The sequence below is a fragment of the Oreochromis aureus genome, linkage group 19, assembly GCF_013358895.1.
Source record: "Oreochromis aureus strain Israel breed Guangdong linkage group 19, ZZ_aureus, whole genome shotgun sequence".
Classification (NCBI taxonomy): Eukaryota; Metazoa; Chordata; class Actinopteri; order Cichliformes; family Cichlidae; genus Oreochromis; species Oreochromis aureus.
Window position 1 is genome coordinate 14,898,496 of NC_052960.1, and position 19,134 is coordinate 14,917,629.

The window sequence follows — 19,134 nt, forward strand, 5'->3', positions numbered from 1 at the left end:
AAACAAACAAATTTAAACAATAATGTATAAAAAAAAACAGACGCATCATTTTTTACGATAAATCAGAATATCTGAAAATAAAAAAAAATAAAAAATAGCAAAGAAAGGCTCGCTTAATATTTAAACCCACAAAAAATAAAACGAAAATCTTTAAAAAAAAAAAAAGAAAAAAAGAAAAAAGAAAAATCTATATAACAACGACAACACAAGAAGAAATAAAGAATGAAAATTTTAAAAAGAAAAAAGAGAATCCTAAGCCAGTTTGGTTAGTGTGTAATAATAATAATAATAATAATAATAATAATAATAATAATAATAACAATAACTTGCCATACACTATATTTGTTGCTTCACACATAATAACAAGATTAAAACATAGTTTGCAATGATAATTAAGAGAAAAAAATGAAGGAGTTATAGCCCTGAATCCAGTGCAAGAGAGTAAAGAGCAGAAAATGTTTCAGCCAAAGTTATGTTGTCATTTCTGGTTTAAGGCTATGACTTGGGTGGCCGCGGGCGAACACCGGCGCAGGGATAGAGACAAGAAAGAAGAGATAGCCTTTCAAAGCCCATCTCTGTACTCCTGGACGACATTGCCCGATTAGACCGACAGGCGGCGCTGCAAAACGGCAGAAATTAGCACAAAGCACACACACAGGGCCGCCATGCTTCTGACCGAAGAGGCAATTATTGTGGGAACAAATCATTGCTCTGTTGTTAGAACAAGTAGGGAGACTTTAAAAGGTGAATCTATGTGGACTTTTTTTTTTTCTTTTTTGGAGGGTACGGGGAATACCCTGGCTTTTTTTCTATTTCTATTTTTACTATTTTTTAAAATATATTTAAACTAATTCACTTCCACTCAATTCATACTCACTTTCTTCATGTAGGATATCTTTAGAAAAATAAATAAATACATAAAATAAAAATACATGCCCCTTAAAGCGTTTTGTTTATGCTTATCAATAAGTCTAGGCCACTGTCAGCCTTTTTTTTCTTTCTTTTAAATGTACCTCCACTTCACTGCTAATAGCCTTCTAAGTCTGAGATGGGCTGGTGTTGAATTTGCTCTGCAATTTGCACACTTTATTTGCATTTGTCAGTAATTTATTACGTGGAGGGCATATTTGTGTGCCTAAATAAATGACCATGGCAAGATGTATTTCAACCACAATTTGTTATTGTCAGTTTAAGAGGGCACTCAAACGGGCAGTCTGGTTAAAACAAGCTATTGCAAACAGAGTGCTGGAAGAAAGTTTGAAATGGTGTATTTTTATGACCATTTGCAAAAATAAATTCAACAGGCAACAATATATATACAAAAAAAAGGGTTTCTGAGTTATAATAATAATAAACCAATTAATTGTGTTCTGTTAAAATGGGTACGTGAATTAAGACTTGTATGTAACACAGTTAATCACACAAAAATCTAACAAAAATCAAAAATGAAATATTTATTACAGCATTTGTGACTGAACACCTTTTAAACATTACGTCACAGTCCTCATACAAGTATTTAATGTATTTTTGACAAAGCTTAAGGGAGACGGCATCTTATCATCTAGTGAGGAACACGTGCTGAAAAAGGAAGGAATTCATGGACATACAATATCAATGCCACAGCAGATCTGAAACTAGCAAAAACATTCTTTTTCAATTGAGGTAAACACATAGAATATCTAACATGAAACAATTAATAGACTGAACTCTGTACGAAGTTTGTTACAATATTCTCTCAGCTTTTTTCTCCCAAAAGCATTGAGTTCATAATTTAAGTTTTTTTTCTTTTCTTTTCTTTTTTGTGTGTGTGTGTGTGTGTGTGTGTGTGTTTCAGGTTTTTTGGTGCATCAACCATCAAATGCTTCTCCAGTGCCACAGAATCAACATTTGTGTCAGCATTGTCCTTATGGCAAGAATGTTGATCCACAGATAAAGAAGCGCTGCAGGATGTTGCTTTTCCACTATTAAGCTTCCTTCAAAATGCTCTTCATCAATGAGAGTCCAGGGTACAAAAAAAATAAAATAATATTAAAATAAAAATGTATAAAACCAACACAATCCAGTGCTTGGGCAATTCAAACAAAGAACTTTTTTTTTTCTTTAAAACCTACAGGGCAACATTCATTCATGAACCAAAAACAAAAAAAGAGAGAGAGGGGCATGACAAATGTTCAAACTGAATCTTCTGGAGAGATCCGGTGTCATTTAGCAGCCTTTTCCCATCATGCCCTGTTCTTATGGGGGACAGGACCTGATTGCCCTCTGTGGTTTGAAGCCTTTTTGAGATGTTCCATCTTCTTATTTTTTTCTTTAATAGTGCTGTGCTGCGAGACAGTTTCTCCTCCAGGAAGGAGCACACACAGTGTGAGAGAGAAAAGGTTAACCTTTAATTCTAAAACTAGCTCAGGAAACAGAAACCATGTGATCAACAAAAAAAAAAAAAAATGCACAAGTTTTAACTTATTTATCTATACTTTTATACTACAGTAGTTATAACTCTTGGAGTCTTTCTGTTGTTTCTTTTTTTTTCTTCTCTTTTTTAAATCTTCCAGAGTGATCTTATAGAAGCGTTTGAGCGCATCACATGAATGTGTACTGAACGTGTTTATGACGGTGCGTGAGTGTGAGTGTGAGAAAAGTGTGTGTGTTTTGTTTTGTTTTTTCGAGCGGGTGCGTCTGTCCGTTCTTTGCACGCGTATGTCAAAACATCCTCTGTTGATCTTTACCAAAAGCCCAAGACTTTACAAAGTGTTCTTGTCAGCTTGGTCCTCCGTTTGGATGAAAGTAACAAAATTGACAAGTTAGAAAAAAAAAAGAATTATCACAGCTCATCTGGAATTCTGTTTCGTTCGTGTCAAATTCTGGTCAAAAGGGTTTGCTTCTTATTCTTAAAAATAGTCTCAAAATAGGATTTATTGTTGGTTGCTGTTTGTTTTTTATTCTTATTGGTTTCTTGTAGTAGCTGCTGTTGTTGTGATGTCGTAGCAAAGTTCCCTTATGCTATTGGGCATGGATGTCCAGGCCTTGTCCTCCAGTACTGGGGTCAACGGGAGAAAGCAAAGGGGGTCTCTGTGCAGACATGGTCATTCCTGGGTGCGACGAGGGTCCTCCGTGCATCAGCATGGCGTGATGAGTGTGGTGGACGTGGGGATGATCGGGTAGGTATGCATGGAAAGGGGGCCCGTGTCGGAGCTGGGAAGGGTGAGAGGTCAGCTGATGAGGGTTGGTGTAAGTGGGTGGGGTCATGCTCATGCCCATAGGACCACTCTGAGGTACGTACTCCCCTGGCATGCCTGACAGACCTGAGAAGAAAGGCAGAAAGACGAGAACGTATTTACACAGTCACTAAAACTGTTTTCTCGCCGCAGCTTTGACACGCTTCCTCTCCATTAACAGACCTTAATTCAATTTAAACTCAACGTCTCCAACAAAGAGCTTAACAGATTTTATGACACTGCGCCTGTGACTGCAGCGCTTTTAGCTCCTACAAGTAAAGAGAGACATTATTGCAGCAGACTATTTTAGGCAATGGTGAGTGGTTTACAATGCCCAATAGCGTTGTGGTCAGGTCTCAGGTTGGAAAATGATCCTCAGTCATCCACAGACACTGTAGTCCTGGAGGATGTGAGGAAAACCAAGCAGGCGTATTGATGTGGAGAAGTGCTAATACTTTTACAAGTGGAAGAGTCAGTTCCCCAGCTGAATTTAGTGACTAACTGAACAGGCATTCTCTCATGGGGATGTGCCTTTGTGCACATATTTGATTTAGAAATTCTTAAAGACATCGTTAAATAATTTAGGTCTCGGTTAGTTGCATCACCAATATAGAGAACATTAAAGACTTGTTTCCGCCTCTGAATAAGAGCATTTCAAGCAAAACAAAGTACCAGTTGTTCATCAAACAGCGGCAAGACAGTGTAACAAAGACAAAAAGAAGGGGAAAGAGAGAGCAAAGGGAAAGGCGGTGGCTTATGCTGATATCTCTTAAGGTGGACTCCACTTCATATGTGTAGAGACCTCAGCATGCCGCAGCTCTCATACTGTGACACGACCCAGGACACAGGGCTGGCTCAGCAGTGCCACTGTTTGGCTTTTCACATGGCTGTTTGTTGTAATCAGCAAGGAAAAAAAAGTCAAATGTGGGGGTGTTGTTCCTGGGGCCTGGGACTGGAGTATGGGAACAAGGCTGGTCCAGAGGCCTGGACCTTGGGGAGAAACGAGTGAGCAGGAGGTCCCGCTGGAGCCAGGGGGCCTGGGTCTGGGATTGGGTCTGGGCTGGCCTGCTTTGTAATGTGAACCCCTGGGGGATTAGAAGCTGTAATAGGAGGGGAGAGGTCGCTGCAAGGTCACTAGGCATGCTCACTCTCTGCATTCCTCCACCTTAGAACACTGCAATTAAGAAATTACACTGGAGGACCCCGGTGAGGGGAAGAGGAGGAGGACAGAAAGGAGAGAGGGACAGCAAAGGCCAAGATTAATGGCCAGTCGCACTGGTTGAAAGCTATGCCATTCTCTAATACTCCCTTTCCATGTCAGTTCATTTGAAATGCAAGTGTTTGTCAGAACAGGTCTCTTAAAACCTCACTACTCGGGTCATAAAATAAATAAATCATTCAGGGTGTTAGTAGGGTATGATGGGTGCCCTCACCTCCATATAACCCAGGACAGCTCCTGTTAAAAGGCCCAGCAGATGTTTTTGACACTGTAAGCTGGTAATCTCTAGTCTTGTAAGCTCCAGTCATTCCGTTAAGTAGATCTGAGACCCCACCACCCACCACCCCTTCTTTTATTAACAAGAGTGGTAAAACCATCTGAAGACAATGACTGAGGACAGACTGGGCCTCTCTCCCTTGCCATCTCTGCATGCCTGCCCCCCTAGCTGGCTGCGCACTTCTGTTATGGCACAGTAGTCCTGCTCAATGGCTGGCCATAATTAAGTACCAAATATACCATATTGTGTGACTGTGTAATCAAATCAAGAGAGGATAATATTGCTCTGTATTAAGCTATTAATGTAATTGGTCATGAAGCATAAAGTATGTTACGTAATTAAATAGTCTCAAAATTATATAGCCCTATATTAAGAATTAGCCAACCTGAGCAAATGTTGTCTCTGTGTGGCTGTTTTAGGGAACATTGCTTCCTGATTTTCCCTTCTCTCTCTCTCTTTTTTTTCCCTCCTGCCATTAGCAAAGACAGGAGGGGATGAGATAAAACGTGCGAGAGGCAGTGAGAAACAGAGGAAGAGAGAGAGAATGCAAGGACTGGAAGGGTGAAATGATCTCTGTCGGCAGAATTACCGCTGTGACCCTTTGGAAAATCCAGTCTCCATTTACATATAAAGGGTTCTTTTAATCAAGGTAAGTGTTATTATATTGTGCCTCATTGGGCAAGGGAGTTTAGGTGTTAAATAAAATTTCATCTGCCCCGCCGCCTTTGGGATGTTATATGTCTTGATTTTTCAAATGTCAGCACTGTGGCAGAACAGCCAGCTTAATCAGACTGCCGCCATTTAGCTATAGAGGGATTGTGTGTGTGTGTATGTGTGTGAAAGAGAGACAGAGACAGCAAAACAGTATCTGTATGTGTGAAAAAGACCCCCTCCTTTTGGACAAAGTGTGCATGCCTGTGTCTTCTACCTTATAAATTTATCTCAGTGTCTCCCTGCTCTTGTCTGCGAGTCTCAGGTCAGGCCACTCACTGCCTCCTCCCGCTCCCCAAATCGTCTCCCTCCAGTAAAAAATAATCAAAACACACAGCCCCCCCACACACTCATTCCTCCCTTTACACAGCTCAAACCAAACCCCCAGTGAAGGATCGGCCGTGTCACCCGCGGCCCGTATATCTTGCTCAGGGGCCGTAATGTACTGCGGTGTTCCCGTCTTTGCATATAAGATAATTTGGGCATCAATCCTTCCCCAGACAGATTTATGTCACTCGGAGGACAGTTTCACTTCTCCTTCTTTATCGCTTCACTGGAGCCTGCTTAATTTCTCCCTGTCAGGCCCTTCCCCAGGAGATGTTATTTTTTCCCTAAATGTCCAACATTTGCATTGGCTGTCCAAGATGGGGAGAGCGATGGCGCTGTTGTGATAAATAAATTTGTGCATGCCATGCCAGGTTGTTTCTTCCCCCCCTTTTTCTGTTGTTGTTCATGTTGTCTGGCGCCACAAGTCGGGTCCTCTCTGTCCCAGGATGATTACCCCTTTTTCTCAAGTCTTCAATTCATCCTCTACGTTTAAAGCATCTTTCTGGCTACCTAAGTTGTTGCTGGGAAGGAAGGGGCCCAAGCTCGCTGTAAAATTCTGCCCAGTGTGAGAAGACATTGTGCTGGTCAAGTGAAAGGGAATTGTGGGTAAAAAAAAATAGCATAAAAATAAAACCCAGCAGCCCCAACGTGTAAAAAAAACAAGGAAAAGAGCCCAGTACTTACTTCCCCCTTTTCTTTGCTTTTTGAGTTACAAGATGGAGTTTACATGTAGTGCCATTGCCCATCCATGCCCATATTCATCCCCATTCCACTCATAGGCCCTAGAAAGAAGAGATAAATGCCAGAAAAAGCATCAGCAGGAGTTTGAATCACAGCGAGGTCAGAGACGACCAACTGGTAGAAGGGATGAGGTTGGTTAGCTTTAGATGGAAAATGAGGGAAGAGGAAGAGGAAGATGTGAAGAAGCGGTTTAAGAGTTTACATTTCTCGCTGGATCCCTTAGACCCATTTGTTGTGATTATGAGATTAGAAAAAGCACAAGCAAGGCAGGCGGGGGGACTTTTAAAGACAAGCGTTATCGTGGTTGAGGTGCACACTTAGTGTTAGGTTTATGTGACTGACTTGGGAGACCTTCTCCATGCTGAGGTGACTACATTTCATGCTACAGACAGCAGGGTCAGTGTCGTTCAGCTCTTCGATAACTCTCGTGTGGTAAAGCATGCATGATGGAGGGAAGACGGATGAAGGAAAAGGAGGCGGATGGACTTACCAGCTGGTCGGATCCCCATGTGTTGCTGACCGTCCAGCACGAAGCTACCCATTGGCTGGCCCTCCGGACTGTACGCTGCTCCTTGGCTCACTGAAGGATCAAGAAGAAAACCTGATTGTAGTCAAAACGTGGACATGAAAAAGGAAGGGGGGAAGAAGAAGAGAAAACACACCAGACAATCAGCAATTGTCCCAGCTCCAGCCCAAACATACTGTAAGACATTGTGCTCATGTTTGTGGACAGCATTGACTGACGCGTGGCATGCAAACATGCATACAGTGGGTCCTTATGCATGCAAGCACACACACACACACAAACACTTGTGCGTACACGCAGCCAGTGTCATTCAAAACCACGCTCACAGGAGACACATTGTTCTCTAACCGAGAGAAGAAAGCATGCAGTTTGACAGGATGGGAAGAATTTATGCCATGGCAGGCAATTCATCCAGACTCAGCTTTCAAATATTTTGTTAAATCCATAGCACATGTATATGTTTCTTTTCTTAAGAAGAACATAACATACAAATTTAGATAATCCCAAAACTGCCAGATCGTTTAATATGTATTATGGATGAATTACCTGATTAGCTGTTATAATAATAAAGAAGACAGAGCAGCAATCTTTGCTCAGCTGGATCTTATTTTGTTTATTATTAGGCTTATTGAACTAATGCATTTTGGAGACTGCAGAAACCATTGCATTCTGGGACTATAACAGAATTATCTTGGATAATCTGTAATTCTCAAAGATTAGAGGGAGATGTTAGTCATGCTGTGTTAGTAGAGATTGCTGATTGGCACACACTAGATGCAGACTGTCAAATACTCCACACAAAAGAGCAATAAGTATAGAAAGAGGCGCCCACATTTGTAAGTGCATCTCATTTTAATCATGGCTCGTGTCGGTTTGAACAATCTCCACCCCTGAGTGTAGGGATCTTCATAAACGAGGAGATTGCTAATCAACAAAGCTTTTCCCTCCCTGAGACAAATTACTTGTTTTTTTTCTTCTTTCTTTTTTTCTTTTTTGGTAATGCCAAAGTCATTGAAGCTTAGGGTGACTGAAACATTCAGCAGGATCACATAGTGGCGTACTTGCTACTACTAGGTTGTGCTTTTGGAAATCTGAACACATTAGACATGGAAAATCAGTGTGTTATGATTTACCAATATAAAGTGTTCCATCATTGTTTTAAACCAATGTAGATGTCTCGTGCATGGGGGATAAATCAAGACATAATGGTGGAATCCATTAAAAAAAACAGAGAGGTCTTGATATTTGCAATGCAGTGAATGACTACTTAAGATCAAAATTTAGAAGAGTGATTCTTGAGGGAAGGAAATAAAAATGCAGCAGAAAAATTCAGGGGAAAGCCCCCTACCCTTAACTGAAAAAAAAGAAAGAAAAACAAAATAGCCTAAAAAAAAAAGGGAGATAACTCATAAATTGCTGCTAGCATTTCTGGCACTCCTCTTGTGTCCAATTAGTAATTCACAGAGAGACTGCTAATATACCTCTCTCGCCACTTAGACTGGGAAATCTCCAATTAGAGTCAATCAGCAAACAGCCTGCACCACTGCTGAACACATCTCATTGAGAAAATGGAAAAGGGAATGAACGATGAGAGAGGAAGAGGAGGGAGTAGGTGTAGGGCACCCCTCTAAAAATCTGGGCTCCAGGCATGATGTGCTTGCCAGTAAAGGATTTGGAAAGGGTGTCTTCATGCAGGGAAAAGAAGCCGTACTCTACTGTAGATTAGCTGGATTGTCTGTTTGGGTTTTTTCATTTTTAAATTTTTGTTTGTCTTTTCCTTTTCTTTTTACCTGCTCGATTTGACTGGTCGATCATGGGTTGTACTATTCTTCTCCTGGCATTGATAAACCTGGCAGAGGAAAAAATAAACACAGAGAAAAGCAAACGTTAAATCACGCCGCATTCACACACAGAAAGATTCATCACGAACCTCCACAAAGACAAAACAGTTTTGCATGACTTAATGGCAACATTAGCCACCGAGTCCTTGAGAGAGGCGCTCACGACACAACAGCAACAAACAAAAGGGCAATTGTCTGCTGACTTGAGAACCCAGTGAGGGATACTTTTAATGTTCCTTATGATCTATTCCCCCCTCTTTTAATAAAGCTTTTGATTACGTTTGGTTGCTATGGGCACCAGGGAGACATTCCTCAAGTATTAAGTGCAACTTGGGCACAGAAGAACCCTCAACATGGCACATCCATTCCTCTCTCTGTCTCTCTTTCTTTTTTCTGTCACTACTGCTATAGTTCTACCCAACGCTCACCAACTCTATATGTAATGTACTGCATCTTCTACAGTGTTTGCTCCAAAATGTTATTTTAGTGGGGATACTTGAATTCCAAAATGAACTTTAAGTTCAAAATGCAGGACATAAATGGTTCCTTTCATTGCACCCCCATCTCTTCCCTCCCCCTCTGTGGGACCCCCAACTCTGGCTGCATTGTAGGGGGTTCTGCTCCCCTTCCAGCTGTCCAGAAATGAGGACCAGGCATGGGCCACGCCGTGCTTTCACAAGGTATTGTTATGTCAGTGAGCCCATCAATTAGGCTGTCTGAAGTTTTATCACCACCACAGCAGCGAGTAAGTGCACCTCCACAAAGCCTCCCCAGCCAGTCTTGCTCCTGTGGCTTTTCCAGTGTAGAGCCGGAGGTCATCTGGAGGTGACTGCCAGCCAGGGGCAACCTTTTTAACTTGGAATGGGATGCCTTGGGCTGTGTCAAACACAATCTGCCCACTAAGGCCAAGGAAGTTCTCCACCTTTATATCTTTCTTTTTACCTCTGTTGCCACCTCTTTCCATTCCGACTTTCTCTCATTCGCTTTAATAAACCTGAAAACATAGCATGGACCTAGCACTAGGGGTACCCCCATGTGGTTGATATTAATGCGGGGTTTCAAATCACGTTGGAGCTGTCCAGCATGGAGTCTTTTGCTAGTTCCAAAAAACACAGTGGAGGGAAGAAAAAAAAAGGCTTTACTGCCCTCTCCTAACATACGGGCCAAGGCACCATCAATACGGCTAAAGAACTGGTCATTAGAAGGAAGGGAGAGCTGGAACCAATTTGGGTTCCTAATCCCCCATGAAGCCCTGATACCTGCCCTTACCTTCTCCAATGAACTTAAACGCCTGTAATCTGCCCGGCTCAAAGTGACATGGTTAAATGTACAAAATGCACAGTTGGGAAAAGAAAGACGCGGTGCTCATTTGCCAGGGGGCATCCAGAGTGCAGGTACGCATGGGGTACTGCAGGCCCCTGAGAGAAAAAAGATGAAACAAACCCACATGAGAATAAGGGAGAATGAAAGAGGAAGATGAGAGGTGGAGTGGAATGGAGTGAAGGAGAGAGCTGTATTGGATATTATACCATTGTAACGCATGATTTGCAATTTAAGGGAGGAATAAAGATGAACTTTTATTAACTCTGAAGTATTTTTGAACAAAGGGGACAAAACATTGCGCGATAGCTATACTCTAAGAAATGCCCGAGGTGCTTCAGGGAGAAAGACGGTTCCAACATCGAAACCAGCTGAGCAAGTAAACACTAAGACATTCCTCGTATCACACTCCCTCTTTAAGTACAGAGTGTAAGGCTTGCCAAAATATATGTCCTGCTTTCTCCCTTTGTGGATGCACCAACAGGCTCAAAATCACAACCATGTGCATTCTTACCTAACGTATTCTGGGTCACAGCCATAAACACATAATATTAGGAATGTTCTTCCCAGGTGCTAAATTCAACCATACGGTTTCTAGTGACTGCAGAGGAAATACTCCACTGGAGAGTACTCAGTAGGATCAAAGTGTCATTTTCAGATGGAAAAATAGCTGTTTATATTTGTGTTTTTCCATCTCCTCACAGAAAATATATAAATTTAAGCATGCAGGGAAGCATTTAGCTGCCAGTGTTTACTAATTTTTAGTATCCAAACAGCTCTTGGGGTATGGAAAAATGTGGATTTTCAGATATTTTCCCAAATGGACCTGCTTGTTGTCGGTGTTCCCTGTTGGCTAACTGTCACGATAAAGATTCACAAAGACTATTTTTGCACGCTAAACAAGTTGCCACAGTAACCAGCAGGCGACGATGTGCACCGAAAAGAGTTGGGGGGGTGGGGTGGGGGGTGGGGGTGCTTCTTGTGGCCTTAGAGCACCTTTTATCAGTCTGAGTAAAGTCAATTGAGATTATCAGAGCCGGGCCCGATAACACTGTTTTCCCTCCACCCGTGAGCTGCTAATGGAGTGTGCTTAGAACAACACAACCAGGAATCCTCCAGAGATGAGGGCCAGTCAACTCAGATGGACAGTCAGATGGATGGATCTGAGGACCCAAAGTCCTGAGAGAGATACAGAGGTTGACCACAGGGATTTAGAATTCCTAAGCCACTTGCTAAAACATGTGTGTGTGTGCGTGCTGTAAATCTACACATCAACACCATGGACATAACCACAACCACCACCAGTGTGTCCATAGGCTAACCAGAACACAGGAGGCTCACAGGGGACACTAGCTAAAAAACCTCCAACCGAAAGCCCATGTTTTATTATCTACATCTGGTGGTCTAGCTTATTATGGCCTGCCTCTGCTCAGTGTTAGAGCACAGAAACACCAACACGCACACACACACACATGCACACATAGTACACAGAGTACCTCTCAGCATGGGAACTCCGTGCTGTCTTCAAACAAATAATTAAAGGCAAGGTTAGGGGGTCGTGTGGAGGTCATTCATTGGGATACAGCTCAGAATGTGTACAATAACCCAGGAAAAAGTGGGCTGTTGGCGGCTGCGGCCCACTGCTGTTTAATATTAGCAACTGGTTTTGTCCAGCCAATAGGCCTTAAACACATTTTCAAGCTGCTTTCAAAAACTGCATTCACAGTGCTAAGTACACTTTAGAGCTTGCATGTTAATATGTATGCACATGTCAGTCAATATGTGTGTATAATGCATGTCAGCACATTCTTCACATACAATTGCCAGCTGGCTCACAGAAGCACTTTTATGCACTGAGATGGCGTGAAAGACGCACTTGAAAAGCACAAGCTTGTGTGCAGATACAATAATGCATCTCCACAGGAAGACCTGGTACCCATCTTCCTGATGATATAAGAAGCTAAACTTACTATGGCTGTTAGGAGTGTTACTATGCAGATTCCAGATATGAACATAGTGGGCAGATATGAATGATGGAGACAGGGAAGCAGGAGTCCACTTGACACAGAGTCTCCACTAGGCTGGATCAACACAGAATCCCTTGTTACCTACTCTCACAGCCAGGTTTAAATACCCTGGCTAGCATGCTGTGTTTTGCTATAGCCTGTAGTTACGTGAGTGTGGAGGGACTGAGATCAAGATCTGGTCAGGCGCAGAAGAAGAGATATAGATGTACTAGTGAACTTACATAATCCTAAAGCATACCACGAGACTTTATTTTTTAAGTAGAGTCCTTCAATTTTACGACGCTCCCCTTTAATGCAGCAAGCCAACTGCATCACAAGCATAATAGTATCAAAGGTTACTGGAGGTTTGCAGATGTAATCACAGCAAACCAGTCCGTCTCACTCAGTGTTGTCTTAATTTTTTTTCTTACTTCCTCATCTCAATCTGTCAGAAAGGCCTTGTTTCTGGTTAACTGACTTACAGCCACACCTGGTAACTCGCTCCTGTTGTCAGCATTCCTTCGCTGAGAAATTGTCATGCCAAACCACCCTACCCTGGAGCACAGCCAAGAGACGGAGAGCGAGAGGGAGGGAGACGAGACAGAGAGAGGCGAAACAGAGTCTCAACGCTTAGTTAGCCAATTGCGGTGGAGATCACAGGAGGCCTAGCCAATCAGGAGTGGGGTCACTCGTTTGACGAGTTTGTGATGAAAGAAAGAAAGAAAAAAAAACAAGACAGAGTGAGACAGGAGAATGAAATGCAGAAAACTGAACGTGCCGTATCCAAAAAATAAGCACTGGGCTACTCCAAACATAGCGCTGTACAGTGCGCAAAGCATTTGAAACAGTGTCACAAAAATCGTTGACAGTTTATTGCCTTCATGGCTGACCTACACATGCCCATTTTGGAAGCTCATATAGTGAGAGGGGGGCAAGTTTCCGATTCCTGGGCCCCTATTCGTCTGGCTTTGTAGGAAGATTAGATGCAACACAATCTGTACAAGAACATACTGAACTCAATCCATGATCACTGCTTGCAAACATGACTGTCCTCTGGTTCCTATTAAAGCTCATTGCTTCCATACTTCCGCTTCAGACAGAAATAAAGATTCCAAACCCCCAGCGATTGAGTCACAACTCACTAGAATCAAAGGAGGAAGGCTTTAGTTTGATGCTCTTCCACCAAAAAGAAAGGCAGAGAGACAGGAGTGGAAACTGGATGTCCTTTGACCAGGAAGTGCATGCAAATTAACCCCATGAAGAGAGTGTGTTTAGTATAAGCAAACACTAATTATGGTCCAGTCAGACACAGGGTAGTCCAAGGCTACTGAACTTCTAACACTGATCCACTGTAGTGTCAACAACAGTGATTTAATCAGCTCACATGGTCCAGGCAGGCCCCTGTAACAGTTTATACATAGCTTGCCACCAGACTGAACCTACAGTATCTGTGGATTTATCATAAACTATCACAAAGGAGCTTTTCACTCCTCTAGGATAGAGATAAGGGACAAGGAGGTAGGAATGGGGAAGCTTTCTCAAGCTCATCAGCGACAGAGTTTCCCTTTTCTATACCTTCTTCGCTTCTTTAAGTTAAAACAGGAGTCAAGAGACATGTGCCGGGCGAACATTACCTCACCCCTGTGTTTGATTTAGTGCAGATGTGAAGCAGAGCAAGACAGGATCGTTTTTTTAGAAACGTCGGTGAGGGCCCGCGTTTAGGGCAGCCACTGTGTTTACATAGTTTTACCTCTGTCTATCTCTTCCCCTCTCTCTCGCTCTCTTTCTCACATCCACTGTGCCTCCATATTCCCACCTCCCACGCCACCTCACCCCCCCACACACACTCTTTTGTCTGCCTCTGAAAGGGGGACTGTTTCACCTCTCCTCCATGGACTTTCACTGACCTGTTTTTCTTTCCCTTTTTATTACTCCACTCATTGCCCATTTGTGGCATTCCCCCCTCAGTCCTATATGACTAACATTTGCATTGCTCTGTCAGTCTAGCGGCAGAAGTCATTTCTCTCTGAAACCCGCTGAGTACGAGTCATTAAGACTCCAGTGGAAAATCAGACAAAGAATTATATATTTGTGTTGCAAACTGACAAGATTTAACGAGGAGCTAATTAAAATAAATCAATAGCACTGCGGCATGCTTGCTCTCTGTCTCTCTTTTCTCACTCGGATTCTCTGTCAGTACCAAAGAGGTGGAATACTGCAGTGTGGAGCGCAACGCTAGGAAAGTAATTGTTTAGCCTTAAAACCAGGCAGCTGTCATCCATGCATTATGAAGAATAAGTGGGAACTGACTCACTCATCACAAAAGGGTAAATATCTGATAGAAATATGGAACAATAATCCCAAAAGTCTCGCTCTAAACTAAAACACCAAAGCAACACACACTACAAAAGAAACAAACATAGACATCTCTCCCTCTATTTACCCTCCCATCTAACACCTTCTCCCCTCTTCCCCCTGTCCAGTGACGGTATGTCACCTCTGGGCCTTGCAGTCCAGCAGCCTGACCCCTACAGGGCGGGCTGTACGGCCCCAGCTGCTGACTGTCCGTCAAACACCTCCAGAGCAGCGTTGGGCCAGGAAGACCACGCTTGTTGCCCCTTTGATCCGGCAAGCAGCAGCTGCTGCTCCACACAGCAGCACTTTGTTCCTCTGTCTCCTCACCACACTCTGTCCTACGGCACAAAACACCAAATCCAGCGCAGAAGTGGGAAAAAAAATGTGGGGGTTATGGGGGTGGGGGCAAAAACGAAAAAAAAAATTCCTCCCTACAACATCAACAAGCTCTGACAACGGCAGCGGGGGTTTTTCTTGGCCCCAACAGAGCTCTTAGGCATCTACTTCTTGACGCTTCACCCTCCCTTCTCTTTTAAAAGATACGATAGTTATTGTTCAAATCAGCCAGGGTGAATGGAATGGACTGAGGCCAAGCCCGCCCCAGGCGTCAACACACCTGTATGAAAGAGACCTTATTGTAGCAACCCAGCGTTACTAACTTGCCCTAGCACTACCAGTTTTCTGAAGTTAGAAAGAAGGACCAAATCATCTCATCTACATTTTTCTATCAACAGTCTCTTAAAATTTTCCTTCATGTATAATATTTCCTTCATTAACTTCCTCCTTTTTTTTTTACCAACTGCCACTCGACGGGGGTAATACGAAAGGAGTTGATCCCACAAATCCCTTGTTAGCAAGACACCCCCCCTCCCCGCTCCCACACCCACCTTAAGACAACACCTTATTAATGTGCACAGGTGTACAAAAGGTATTTTCTGCCTGCACAGGAGCCAAGGGACCAACAGCTGCATTTTTTCTTGTTTGAAGAGCGCCTGAAAACAACCAACATTCTTAGGTCAATATTAGCCCTCGTCAAAGGCTCCAGTACATAGCGCGTGACAGAGGCCGTCAGCGCTGGAAGGTAATGCTCATTCCTCATAAGCCAGCTTCTCACCTTTTGGATGGGTGAGGTTTTCCTGCTTTCATGAAGGACCAGCAAGAAATAGAACAGATACACAGAACACATATTGGCAGGCTGCCTCTCTCTCTCTCACACACACACACACACACACACACACACACACACACACACACACACACACACACACACACACACACACACACACACACACACACACACACACACACACACACACACACACACAGCCAGGCGGGGGGAATAGAGAAACTGACTGCAGCACTATCATTACCCCAGCCTACCCATCAGCTCTCCTGAGATGAGTGGGTGTGCTTACAAGATCACCCCAATTTCACAGTTGTGAAGAGTGCCACCCCTATTGCCCACATTCGCTTCTCCTTTTTTTTTTTCCCTCCACTATGCCAGACCTGTTGGACTCCTTTTCATGTCTTTGCGAAGTGGGCAGGTATAATCTCAGTTTCCTTCCACTTCTTAGTGCCAACATAGAAAATCTGTGGCTTTTCTCGCTTCTCTCCCCTGAATTATCTTTCCATCTCTTCTTCTTTCACCCCGTCTTTTGTCTCCCCGCTCTCTCGTTTTCTGCTCCCTTTCATTCTCAACCCCGTTTTCTCTCTCTGCCTGGTAATCGAGTGAGAGATTCCGTGACTCTGTGACTCCCCCTTATTGTCAGATATCAAACAGTGCGGCTTTGTGGATTACCATGAGAAGCTGATAATGACATGATAGAGGCGTGATATTTCAAACAAAATTGAGTGTCAATTGCCTGCATCGTCTAGGCAACACAAGTGTCTGCTCTGCGGCAGCCAGACAGGAAATAAGGCCAATCTATTTCCTTTGCTTCATATCAAACCTCTCTCCTCTCTCTCTTTTATAAGACTGTAATGGGTTCAGCTCAAAGAGAAGAAGAGAGGGGGCCTGCCAAGAGCAACAGTTACATTCTCTCTCTCTCTCTCTCACACACACACACACACACACACACACACACACACACACACACACACACACACACACACACACACACACATAATTGGATGCACGCATGTGAGCATGCATGTACATGTATTCCCACATTTGCAGACAGCTTGCACTCCTGAATATAAAAATGTATTAGAAGGCATTAAGAATAAAAGGTGCCCCCATCTAACCACCCCGTTCCCAAACATATGTAAACATTCATATTCTCCCCCCTGCTCTTGAAGTTTTTACTCCTCATGCTGGTGTGCTGCTAACCGTGAATTTAGGGCAGTGAAAATGCACTGCAGTTTGAGCAATTAAAAAGTGACACCTAAACCTAGTGGATCGACCAGTGAGATTCTCTAATGCCTGGCTTTAGGTGCCGCTGCACTTGAGAGTCTTTCAGAACCAGACTACTGCAGAGTACAGGATTCAGTCTGTGTGTGTATGTTTGGGAAGGGATTCTCCCTCCCTCTGGGATGTCATCATCTTCTCATCACTGCGTCTCTGGCGTGTGACTGAGTGTTTCCATCGAGCACGTTTCCATGATGTGTCTGAGTGAGCGAGTTTGCGTCTAGCACATATTGGTGACCGCGAGAGAGTCGCCGGTTAAATGTTGTCAGCTTGCCTCTCACTTCCCTATTGAATAATTAATCTGAGTTTCAATTGCACATAATCGCTTTGAAATACACACGAGTGAACTCACAGGCACACAAACACACATGCGCCGGCACGGTCAGAAGCAGAGTTTAGGGCTAAAAAGTCCAGCAGCAGGCTAGTGATATAAATAGCTGTTGTTTGTGGAAGGGACTGCTGGCAGAAACAGCAGTGACACTGTGGAGCAGACCACAGGGACTCTGATGTGCTTGGTGGCCTGAAGCGAGCCCTCTGCCTCTCAGATCAGCTCTACCACCAACTGTGTAAAAGCTTTGACTGGCCTCCTTCATATGTGACAGCCTTAAACAAATACAACAAAGCCACATTCAATTAAGCCTACACTGCAGAAGATCCTTAAAGGTCCTTAAACTTAAGCCTCTGAACTGTCATGTGAGATGTTTTTATATGACATGTCTAGTAAAAGCCCCAAAATACAGAAAACTCAATTCTCAGCCATCCGTGTTCTTAAGATTTCAACAATCCAAATACATTATAAAGAATGTATCTCATACAATATAACCAGAGGATGATAAAGCAGGCATATCTTGGGTGCTTGACACCCTCTACTACCAGGCTGACACCCCATTCCACCTCACGTGCTCACAGAGAGTCCCAATTGAAACATCATCACCAGTAATAGGAGGAATAAATATTCATAAGGGTGGGAATAGAGAAACCCTAGATTAGGGTAATATACTCTTCATTGTTCTTTCCCTTTCCTTTTGCCAGCGCTTCCTCTATATCTCTGTATCTTGTTATGCATGTTATGGTGTTGGATAATCTTGGCTAATTCCTCAAGCTACCTCTGATAACTTCATCAAAGTGTGTCTGTTTCTGTTTGCTTGCAGAGAACGTGGCAGCATGCTACTCTGTTTATTTCTCACCTCTCCCAAATTGCAAATTAGCAGGTTTGATATGTGCAGGAGTTTGGGCCACACTCCAATTAAGATCGGATTGTTTTTTGTGGAGAGGCCCTCCCTCTCTCCCCCTCCTGCTCTCCCTTCCCTCTTCTGCTTGGCACCAAGTCTACTGATATCTCATCCATAACAGGCCTGAACTAGGGCAGAGCATGGCTTAAACCAACAAAGGACTATATTGATTTATAGGGTCTCCCATGATGGGCTTATTGGCCTACACCTCAAAGCCACAGAGGGCACAGTTCCATGAATCACAGCTTCAGAAAAAACACAAGCACACAACAGGTAAGAATATTACACTGCAGTGTTGCTAAGAATGTGATTACAACTCTCTCCCGTTTTCTGTCCCGACCACATTCACTTTCATCACGTCCTAAAGGACGGAGTGGGCGGTAATTGGAGCTTATTTTGAATGTGGCACCACAGAAACAAAGCAAAGACAGACGAACATGCTTATTTACATCGTGTTACCGTGCACCCAAACACAAGGACAGAGGGAATTGAAAATTGTGTAAGGAGGAGGTAAAGGAAAACAGAGAGTAACAGAAAGAGTGAGAGAATGAGCATGCCTGGACAGAGAGAAAATACCTTGGTAAGGTTCACGGAGTTTAAAGAGCTCAGCCAAAGAAGGAGCTCCTGTCCTCTCTGGCTCCAACACACACAAACACACACATACACACACATATACCCTCAAGGCCATTCTGTTACACCTGGTCACCTTTATCCCTTTTAGTCCTCTGCACCCCACCCCTGCTTTTGAACACACACACCAATGCACAAAAACACATACATAACATCCATTCTCCTAATTCACATCACCACCAAGGCACACATAGCAGCACCCTGTGGCTAACACACAGCTCCGCTGGCTATCTCCCTCAGCAGATAAAACTAATTATTCCAAATCTACTCTGTCAGGTTGTCTGATCCTCCGGGGCCTCAGTTTAATTCTCTCTCTCCCTCTGTCTG

At 43.4% G+C, this 19,134-nt stretch overlaps 1 protein-coding gene across 5 annotated transcripts in view; it reads right to left on the minus strand.

The window, feature by feature from the left end:
- Positions 1-1,428: 1,428 nt before the first annotated feature.
- meis2a (Meis homeobox 2a) overlaps positions 1,429-19,134 on the minus strand; it is a 78,107-nt gene continuing 60,401 nt past the window's right edge. For 2 of the 5 annotated variants that reach the window (XM_031747185.2, XM_031747184.2), the window contains exons 11-13: positions 8,807-8,865; positions 6,981-7,091; positions 1,429-3,302 (exon numbers count right to left, since the gene is read on the minus strand). In XM_031747185.2, the coding sequence (XP_031603045.1) occupies positions 3,001-3,302; positions 6,981-7,091; positions 8,807-8,865 (472 nt within the window). In that variant the 3' untranslated portion in view covers positions 1,429-3,000. Of the gene's footprint in view, positions 3,303-6,433; positions 6,532-6,980; positions 7,092-8,806; positions 8,866-19,134 lie in introns of all 5 variants that reach the window. The other 3 variants (XM_031747188.2, XM_031747189.2, XM_031747187.2) reach the window with 3 other exon arrangements.